Source organism: Trichosurus vulpecula, chromosome 4 (genome assembly GCF_011100635.1).
Source record: "Trichosurus vulpecula isolate mTriVul1 chromosome 4, mTriVul1.pri, whole genome shotgun sequence".
Lineage (NCBI taxonomy): Eukaryota > Metazoa > Chordata > Mammalia > Diprotodontia > Phalangeridae > Trichosurus > Trichosurus vulpecula.
The window spans coordinates 292,016,560-292,027,723 of NC_050576.1; the positions used below are offsets into that span (position 1 = coordinate 292,016,560).

The window sequence follows — 11,164 nt, forward strand, 5'->3', positions numbered from 1 at the left end:
GATACATTACTTCATTTGAGCCTCACTGATCTTTGGGGTAAGTACCACAATTATCATCTTCATTTCATAGATAAGGAAACTGGGCATGGAGACTTAAGTGATTTGCCCAAAGTAACACAGGTAGTAAGTGTTAGATGTGGGATTTGAATATGGGTCTTCTTGAATCCAAGTCTAGCACTCTAGCCAGTATGCCAAAAGGGGTGGGGGATTCTATCTAGAACTCATTCAAGAAGCAAGAAATAGCTAAGAAGGTCTCTAAGCATCTGACACAAAGTCCATGCACTAAAATTAAGGTATAGTCAGAGTCAGACTCTTTTTTTGGAATTTATTTACTTATGTTTTATATATAATTCTAACAAGCTTGTTTTAGGGAATTAAGGAAAAATCTTTAGCTGCTAACAAAGATGTATAAGTACTGAAGCGTTTAAAGACAATATTTTGATGTTTTGGACTACCTTGATGTATGATCCTTTGAATGGGCTAACAAAGAATTTATCATAAAGAAAATATGAATATGCCATAAAACATAACCAAGTTTTTACTTTATTGGTTGTCGTAGCCCCATAACTCTAACTATGTTGGTGGGGAGTGAGGAAGCTAATAAATATTATGAGGATATTATGATGAAACATGGAGACATTTAGAAGAGGCAGGTGGTTTACGTGAAATATCAGCTGTTGATCTCACTAAACCCAAATCAACCAAAGTCACTTCATCCATTGTACTTTCTGAGAGATGGACACTGTCTACTCCATCTCCTATCTAATTTTAAGGCTCATTCAAAGGATCATACGTCATGGTAGTCTAAAACATCAAAATGTCTTTAAATGCTTCAATGCCTCTCTACATCTTTAAACATCTCAGAACCGCCTCCTTCCCTTTCTTCCCTCACATTGAAATGTGGAACTAGCATTCTGGACTTCTGTCATTCCGAAAAACAAACTAACGTGACATTCTTCAGACAAGAACAAATTGGCCTCTGCTTGAAACTGCTATGGTTGGCTGTTTGGTTCCTTTCTTGGCAGTGGGGTATATCGGAAAAAGCCAAACCATACCAAACCAAACCAAACCAAAACATTGGATTTCAGTATCAGGAGCTTTGAGTTACAGCCTCACCAAGAATTAGCTGTGTGACCTTGAGAAAGTGCCTTTACCTTTCTGGGCCTCGGTTCCCTAATCTGTAAAATGAAGGAGTTTGCCTAGAAATTCTTATAGTTCTTGCAAACTCAATGATTCCATTTCTCCCTACCTGCTCCCGTGGTTTTTTTTTAAAGTAGCAATACCTATGACTAAGAGGAACCAGTAGCTTTGCAAAATTCAGTGTTTCCCAATGAGATGCAAAAATCTTTCTAGGAAGATCAAAATTGTAATAGATCAGAGGAGGATAGATTTAGAGATGGAAGAGATCATATATAGGCCATCTAGTCCAAAGCCTTCATTTTATAGATGAGAAAACTGAGGGCCAGAGCCTACGGTCACACAGGTAATAAATATCAGGGATGGGATCGAAATCCAAGTCTCTGGATCAAAATTCAGGTTTTTTTCCCATTACACCCTGCAGCTTCCCTCTCAGTCTTTCCTGCAGTTTCCCAGCACCAACAACTTTGCCTTACTCATATAACCCCCCTCCCCTCTGCTTCTTCTGCGGCAGCAGCTTGGCTCTGATACACATGCGTTCCTATTGTCGTGATATTTTGGTGAGGCTCTCACTTGCACCTATCTACATACAATAACCACCCCACTTTCTCACGTCCCCACCCCACCCCTCACATACAGGCCTATCTGGACTGAACATCCTTGGACACATCACATCCAACCATGCACCCACACACACACCACATTTATGGCCCGTTACCTGTGTAGGTTCTCTGTTTTTCTCTCTCTTTAGTGCTGTGTCTCTGTCTCTGTCTGGCTTCGTCTTCGTCTTTTCCTATCTGTCTCTCTCCCTCAGCCTCTCTCCCTCTCCCTTCCCCTCTCTCTGTTTCTCTGTCACACATGCACACACACACACACCCTCACTCTCACGTGTACACACCCACACCAACACACTCACCTTTACTCGTACAGAGATGTCCTGTTTTTCTTTCTCCCTCTGCCTCTGTCTCTGTGTTTCACTCTCTGCCTCTGAATGTCTCCCTCCCTCCCTCCATCCCTCCTTCCTTCCCTCCATCTCCTTTCCTTTCTGTTTCTCTGTCTCTGTCACACCTACACACACGGGCCTCCCCGCCCCCACTTTCGCTGTGCAGGTATACCCAATCTCTTTCCTCTCACTCTCTCTGTTTCTCTATCCCTCTATATTTATCTCTCTCTCTCTCTGCCTCCCTCCCTCTCTTCTCCTTCTTCATTCTCTGTTTCTCTGTCGCTTTGTCATTCACACCCCCCACATACTCCTTTACCGATGTAGGAATGTTTTATGTATCTGTCTCTCGCTGCGTCTGTCTATCTCTGTCTCTGTTTCCCCGTTTCTCTGTCATTTTCCCTTTCCCTGCCTCCCTCTCCCTCTCTCTTTCTTGGTCTTTTGATCACTCTCTCCCTTCTACCCCTTTATCTGTGTAGAGATGTCTTCTATCTCTGTCTCTGTTTCTGTCTGTCTGTGTCCACTTCTGTCTCTGTTCTCTCCCCCCACTTTTCTTTGTCTGTTTCTCTCACACACACCTCTTTACCCATGTTGTAATTCCCCCCCCTTCTCTCTATCTTTTTCTCCCTCCTTCCCTCCCTCCTCTTTTTCCTCCCCCCCAACTCTGTTGGAAATTAAATTATGTTCTTCCTATTGGGAAAGAATGAAAAATCTACATGTTCAACATGGCCAAGAAGTGTCTGTATGGTGGAACTGGGATTAGTACCATCCACCAATCACATTCTGTAGGCTGGCTAAGCACAACAGAAAGGATATATGTCTATACAGGCAATCTCTGGCTTATTTATATGCAATATAAGTACGTCTTTCCCACACAGATGGTTGTCTGCGACTGTCTGGTACCCACAGGAATTCCTCTTCCCTTACCCCTGCTACCACTTCCTTCCTCATGTCCTGCCACTTCCCTGTCTAAGGCTGCCTACTGCTCCATGACAATCCCCAATCTCTGCTTCTCCACAACTCAGGGCCAACTCAATGCAGCAGATTTATGACTCTGGGCATACAGCTTAACCCTTCAGTAACCAAGGCAATTCTCTAAAATCCTAAATTGTAAATACTTGTTGAGCTACCTACATTGGTGGGAGGTGTTTTCTCAATAGAATTGCTTACCCTGATGAAATCTTAGCTCTACACTCCTCCCCACACATCGGCTTCCTTTCATCCATTCATCTATCTATCTATCTATCTATCTATCTATCTATCTATCTATCTATCTATAGCAGTGACGTCAAACTCGACAGAAATAAATTCCTGCAGGTTACATATTAAATTAGAAAACCACAAATTACTATCTATGTTCAATTGCATTTTTATTTATATTGAATTGCATCTTAACCTGCTTTGGCCTGCACTCAGGAGTTTTATAGTCTGCAGCTGCAAGTTTGTCACCTCTTATCTAGATATCTTTATACATGGTTAGAAATTGAGGCATAGGGAGTTTCACTAATTTGTTCTGAATCTTATGGCAAGCTAGTGGGCAGGGCATTTGGCAATTAAATCAACTATCTATATGTGTATACACATACATATGTGTATCTAGGTATCTAAACTTGATTCAAAATATGTTTTAGCAATCCCTAAGTAATGGAAAAATTGAGGCGAAAACAAATCAGAATGTTTTCCCCTAGAGTTTGGTAGGTCACCAGTGGCAGAACCAGAAAGTTATGTGACTTCTGTACCACCCTTTGTTGCTCTGCCTCCCATTCCTCTCTGGAGAAACCATGGATCTGGACTAGAGATAACTGACAGAGATCATTGGTCCGTCAGTAATGTTGTCTTCATTTAAAGAAAAAAGTTCCAGAAATGATAGATCAGTTAACTTGAGTCTATTCCCCAGAAAAAAATTCAAGATGTTTCATGACCCAGATGACATGTGAGCACTCAGGAAGAGGAAGTAGCAATCACTAAGGGCTAGCATGAATTTACTTAAAACAAGTGAAGCAAAATTAACTTTAGCTCCTTTTTTGAGATAAGGTTACTAAACTAGCAGGCAAGGTGAATGTCGTGGAAACAGTAGATATTGGATTTCAAGAAGACATTTCACAGTCTCTCAAGATATAGAGATGTGGACTAGGTGAGAGGAGAGATTGATGGATCCTCAGGTGGTTGAAGTTTCCTGTGCTCTCCTGTTCCAGAACTTTATTAATGACGTGGATGAAGACAGGGAAGGTATGCTTATCAAAGAGAGCCAAGATATAAAAAAAATTCAGTATACTGAAAAAATGCACCTAAAATTACAAGATGAAATTTAATATGGATATATATGCATTTATATCCCTGGTTGGGTGGGGAAGACTATGTATAAAAGATAGGAAACGATTGACAACAGTAGTTATTCTACAATGAAACCAGAATTTTAATTGACAATAAGTGTCACATGTGGCAATCTGGCATAAGGGAGAGAATGCTGGATTTTGAATCAGAGCCAAAGGGTTTTACTCCTGGTTCTTCTTGTTCACTAGCTTTGTGACTTTGGGCTGGCCACCTCCCCTTTCTGTGGTTCAGTCTCCTCACCAGTAAAAAGGAAGTTGGTCAAGAAAATCGCGAAGGTGCTTTCAAATACTGTATGCAATGCTCCTATGAACAGTGTAACATGGATGACAAAAAGAGTTAATGCCATCTTGGGCTGTCCTGGTAAAACTATATTATCTAGAAAAGGACATTGGAATCTATCTTGATCAAGCCATATACATAAACATATATATACACATACACACACACATATAAAATGTTGTTACAGTAACCACATCTAAAGTAGGCTAACCAGGTTTGGTTTCTACAGCCCAAGGTAGTGGTTGTGTGCGTGTGTCTGTGTGTGTGTAGACGATAAGAGAAAAAAAGTTGGAATGACTGCTGAAATTTAAAAGATGGCACCATAAGGCACCAAAGGAATTGTACCTATGAAGATATCCAGTTTAGATATAACTCGATCGTGATTAGTATACTCAGATCTGTAGAACTTTGCTTATTTTAGACTTTGTTTTATTTGTAAGCATGCATAATACATTTTAATGTAAAGGGATATAACCCTTGTGGTAATAGGTCATACTATGCAGGACTACCTAGAAATATCAGTTCCTGAGTTGGATGTGGGCCATTAAGACAGGGACCAAGAGGTGATTACGCTGCTGATTCTCCTTATGGAGAGCTTGTTTTGATATCCAGTGAATCAAAATCCCCGATAAAGTAATCTCTTCAAAGAGACACTGACAAAGTAAAGTGCATTTAGAGGGGGGTGACTAGGTTAATGAGGGGTGTTGAAACCATTCATTTGAGAAATTCTTGAAGGGATGCCAGATGTTTAGTCTAGGGGAAAAAGACTTGGGATGGGGAGACATTATAGCTCTGTTAAAATATTTGAAGGGCTGTCAGGTCAAAGATAGAATAAGCATTTTTTTTCAAATGTCAGAGGACTGAACTAGGACCAATAACTCAGAGTCAGGGAAAGGTTGATTTTAACTTAGTACAAGGGGAAAAAGAACAATTTTTTTTTAAAAAAAGACAAATAGAGCTGTCTGAAAACAGAATGGATTGCTTTGTATAGAATGATATAACTGACTCTTGAAGTTTTCAAAGTAGAAGCTGTCAGAAATTTTGTAGAGCAGAGTTTAGCATGGGGAGAAAGACTGTACTAGGTATTGTTTCATTCAATTCTCCAGTTGGTCTGTTTCTAGTCTCTTCCCTTTAGAATCCATTTTTCATACAGCTGCCAAACTGATATTCCAAAACAGAGAGATCTGATCACGTAACTCACTTGCTCAAGAAGGTTCCACAGCTCTTTATGGCCTCTAGAATAAAAATGAACTTCTCCTTTCAGCATTTAAGCCCCTCCACAATCTCCAACTTCTTTTTCCAGATGGTTTCATGACTTCCTCTCACATACTCTACATTCCAGACAAATAGACTTACTACTATTCATATATGAGATTCCATCTCTCACTCTGGGGCTCTAGCATGAAGGTTGTTTCTCTATCTTTGAATACTCTTCTTTCCTCACCTCCACCTCTTGCAAACCTGACCTTTCAAGGCTCAGCTCAAGTATGGCCCTTCACTATGACTCTTTTATCTATCTATATAGATATGCATCTCTCTCTCTCTCTCTCTCTCTCTCTCTCTCTCTCTCTCTCTCTTTCTCTCTCTCTTATATATATATATATATATATATATATATATATATATATATATATATATATATATATATTACATTTTATATTAACTTATCTATTTTGTATTCCCAGGCTGAATGTAAGTTCTTTGAGGATGCAGAATCAATTTCTGAGCCTGCTATGATGCCTTGCAAGTAGTAGGTCCACCCAAGATCCCTTCTAACAATAGAGCCATGATCCTATGGTGCTAGGTATATATGTATATTTATAATAAGTATATGAAATATATCTGAAATGTAATGAGCCAGAGATTTATAAGCTTATAGTTAATCATTACTTTCGGATAACCTACTCTAGTCATTGGAAATAAATATTTTGGAAATTGCCTGTTCTATAGGCTCATATATAATCTGATTTAATATTAGCTGATTTAATATTAACTTAATGATTAACTTATCTGATTTAATATTTTAATTTCTTGATCCAATTTTGTCCAAAAAACCATCATGCTTTGAAATGAATACATATGTCCATTAATATCCAGCATGCTCCTTGCAGGTATCTTCAATACAATTTGTACACATAAAATTTTGAAATCAGAATCACAAAGGTGATAAGGATATGGATATGTATGTATATATAGATTATATATGTATACACACATATATTTGATTAATCCTTGCTTTCCCTGAACTCATTACTAATTCCAGAAGCCAAAGATATTAACCAGATACACTTCTAAATTATGTTTTGATCTATATTCTTTTCTCAGAAATGGAGGCAGAATGAAATGGCTAAAACCAATACCATATCATCATAGTCACAAATATAAGATCACCCCAAATTTGACTGCTTCATTTATTTACTTGAGTTACATGGTTTCACCACAGCTAGACCGAATCAAAAGGCCATTAGCAAGTAACCTACAATTAATATATCAACAGATTCAGTATTGAACGTGTGACATCTATCTAGCTATCTATCATATTGAAAAAAAATCAAGACAAAAGGCATTCCAAAAAATAGAATCTATAAATTGAAAAAGTTTCCATCTCTATTCCAGTTGGTAATTTGCACCATTTATTTGAGGTGCTCCTTCTTTCCCATTTCTTTCATCCCTACCTCGATCCATTCTTTCTCACTTCATGAAGACTGCATCAGTCTCCTAGCTGGTTTTCCTTCTTGTTGAGTACCAATTGTTGCAATTTATTCTATACTCTGTGGCTAAAATAATATCCCAAGCTTAAGAATTTCTAGTGGCTCCCTACTGTCTGCTCAAATTCTTCATCCTGGGTCCTTCAGGGCCTTTCTTACTGCTTCTCCCTGCTTCCCTTTTTCATCCCTTTCTTTCAGAGATCTTTCTAGCTCTCATGCTAATGAGCCTTGCATACAATTTGCTAATTCCTGCTTCTATCCCTTGGTACATACCTCATTCACCTTGTGAAGTAACTTGATTCTCCCATCTATTTCACTCAAGTTCTTAAAAACAATTTGAAAGTCCTTCAGGAATCCTCTCTCTACACACACACACACACACACACACACACACACACACACACACACACCCACACACCCCTATCTAAACCCAATTACCAACAGGTGGTCATTGCCTCAGTTTTTGAAATTCATGGATTTCTCCTAATTTACAAGGAGCAGTTATCCTATTCATCCTTTCCTTCTCAGGCCCACATTGATCATCTTAATTAGTTCCCTTATTCCTCATGCCTGGTCTGTTGTTCCTCTGATGCCGTTCTTCCTCCTCCAAACTACCCTGTACATCTCCATCTCTGTCCTTTTGCATATGCTTTTCCAGCTGTCTTTAATATCTTCCTTCTTTTTCCACTTATTGAAATTCTACTCACATTTCCATCTTTGTTCAAATGCCTTCCATTGTGTAATGCCTTACCCAATCATCCCAGTAAAAAGAGATGGCTTGCTTCTTCTGCACTCCTTTTATATTCAGGCTATGCTATTCATGTAATTATTTACCTCAGACCTGACTTTTATCATGGTTACTCATGTTCATGTCTTATCTGGGAGCGGAAGCGAGGTATAGTGATTAGGGCAGTAGACTTGGGGTTAGGAAGACGTGGGCTTAAATCCTGCCTTAGACACTGAGTAGCTTGGTGGATCTGGATGAGTCACTTTGTTTCTCTGTGACTCAGTTTTCTTTATGTTAAATGAAGGGGTTGTACTCTTTAGGGTTGCTTTCAACTCTGCTTCTATGATTCTATGATCTCTCCTAGTAGAGAGTAAGCTCCCTGGGAGCAGGGAATGTATCTTGTTCATGGCTTGGCATTAAGCAGGTACATGCTCAAAAATTGTGGAATGAATGATCTGAATGATAGATGATTAGTGTGTGTGTGTGTGTGTGTGTGTGTGTGCGTGCGCGCGCGCGCGTGTGTGTGTGTGTGTGTTCTTTCTCTCTACCTGGAGTGTAAATCTTCCTTTTCGTCTGTATTTTCCCCACATTACCAAGTATAGTGCTTCATACTCAGAAGGTATTCAATAAATTCTAGTGACTGTTTTAATAGCGACAGAGAATAGTATCTTACAGGTAGAGGATAATTTTGGGGAGAAGCAGATTCTCTTTCTATTGCCTGCCTGGGGTTGATTTAATTTTTTTAGAATAGCACCTATGCAAATTACTGTGCAAGTGACTGAGTCCTCATCATCAAAGGTACAGGAGCACTGAAATAATAACAGTATCAATAATAGGTCACAATTACATAGCACTTTAAGGTTGGCACACCACTTTACATATATTATCTCATTTGATCTCATTTGAAATGCAGATTGGGCCCCAATCTAGTAATTATTCCAGACTTATCTGTTATAGGTATAAGTGTGGATTGTCACTAAAGTAACTGTTAATGATATTTTTATTAATAGTAACAGCAAATAAAAGTTATTTGAGACTTTATGGAACCAGTTTCAAAAGGGTGGGTGACAAATTACTTAAATTTGGAAATATACCTCTCCAAATCTGAATCGCAGAATAATGCAATATACAAAATAACTGGACCAAAAAATGGTATGTTGCATTTTTTTTAAAGTTTGGAGCAGCATTTCAGTGGGGTTCCAGATGGAAATGGTCCCCCCCACTTATGGGTGAGAGAGCAACATGATTGATGGATCTCAGCCACTAAGTGAACTAATTAATAACCTAGATTATCTAGCATGAATTATAGTAGCATTTCATGTTCTTCTCACCTCAACAATTTTGGCAAAGGAATGGAACTTTCAGCTCACATAGTATTATTTTATCCTTGGAAAGTAATAAGGCTATCATTGATTTAAAAGTATCTTTTAGCTTTTAAACACAGCATTTTTAATGTAACTTTTATTACTCCATTGTGCTGTGTAATTTTAGGTCCATGATTTATTTGATAATTTAATTTCTACTCTTGAAGTCTTAGTGATTCTATAAGAAACTACACATCACTAATATAGACTTCTGTCATTCTATGCTTTGTTGTCATACATTGGGTAACATCTAAGAACATGGTCAACATCATTAAACTTTGGAAGGACTTTAAAATGGAAAAATTATTGCTTGATTAAGATATTTATTGTGACCTTAAGAGTAGAGGAAAGATATCATGAAAAATCACAAAAAATTATGAGAGACAAATAGATTTGAAATTTACTTTTTTCCCCAAAAATAATCATACAAAAACTCTTAAGTTTCTAAAATTTTGACCTTAATGGGGGATGGCTATGAATAGTTACCAGATTTTTAAAAAGTCACACCTAAATAACTCATTCACCTATTAAAATATAAAATGAAGCCAAAATAGTTAACAAAGAGGAGGAAGTAAAGGATAGAGTTATAGTCAGCTTATCTTATGAAAATATTTTCTCTTTTCCCCCATAACTGATCTCCTTTTTCAGTTTCTACTTCCTGGAATAATTTATATTTCAAACTCATTAACAGTAAAAGTAAAGTTGCTACATGAGTTCTTTTCAGATAAAATTAATTTCAAATCAGAAATCAAGGTGGGAGAAAGAAGAGTCTTTGGTTACCTGCTGTTTCCCTTTCAGCTGAGGTGAGCTCTCCATTAATCCCATTCTCTTTGGCTTTTGAATAGGTACCCTGTTGCCCATGATCTCCATAGCTACTTTCTTCTTCCTCTCTGTATGGAAATCCATTGGCACTTCGGACTATTCCGTCCCCTGCTCCTGCTTGTTCCTTAAGCTCAGGTGAATGTGGGTGGGAAGATGCCTCTGCCAGTTGACTTGATGTCCAGTGAGGTGCTTTAGCTTCATCTTTCCGGTCATCTGCCATTCTCCTCTCCCTTTAGACCTCTCCTACAATTAGAATAGGTTAAAACATTAGCTATCATTTCAGCAGTATTCCAGGTTTTATGTTACTAGTCCTACTGTAGAAGTCATCTCTAATGAGCAAAATTAGGAAATTATAGAGCATTAAAAGCTAATGTAGCAGAAAGATAATCAAAGTTATCTCCATTAGTATCAGACCAGCATATAGACATGTTAAATATTATCTACTGTATTAAAATACATGTGTCATCCTTCATTTCAAAAAACTTGTATTTGTAGATTTTCAGAATCAAAAAATTTAGAAAGTTGAGTATTACTTTAAAAAAAAAGCTGCTACCTTGAACGTAGAGCTGTTCAATGTAGAGTACAGTTAGATGATGACACCTACTGGTGAAATGTAATATTGTAACCTAGCTCTATTAGACATTTTAAATATTCAGACAAAAGAACAACTGTTAACTAAATACTGTAGCCTCTGAATTTCCAAGAGTACCCATATGTGGAGTTTGTAAGATATAGATGACAAAAGGGAAATGCTAGGTTGTGAAAATTGCTTCAAAAGTGTTTATTTCCCAGGATGCTATCAGGCAGATTATAATCTGAAAAGCTTCTTTTGAAAAAGATTTCAAGTCATTTT

General features: G+C 38.0%; 1 protein-coding gene across 9 annotated transcripts in view; it reads right to left on the reverse strand.

The window, feature by feature from the left end:
• Nucleotides 1-10,552, reverse strand: part of MAP2 (microtubule associated protein 2) — a 97,851-nt gene extending 87,299 nt beyond the window's left edge. For all 9 annotated transcript variants that reach the window (XM_036753761.1, XM_036753764.1, XM_036753763.1 and 6 more), the window contains exon 1: nucleotides 10,270-10,552. In XM_036753761.1, the coding sequence (XP_036609656.1) occupies nucleotides 10,270-10,531 (262 nt within the window). In that variant the 5' untranslated portion in view covers nucleotides 10,532-10,552. The remainder of the gene's footprint in view (nucleotides 1-10,269) is intronic.
• Between the last annotated feature and the right edge of the window lie 612 nt (nucleotides 10,553-11,164).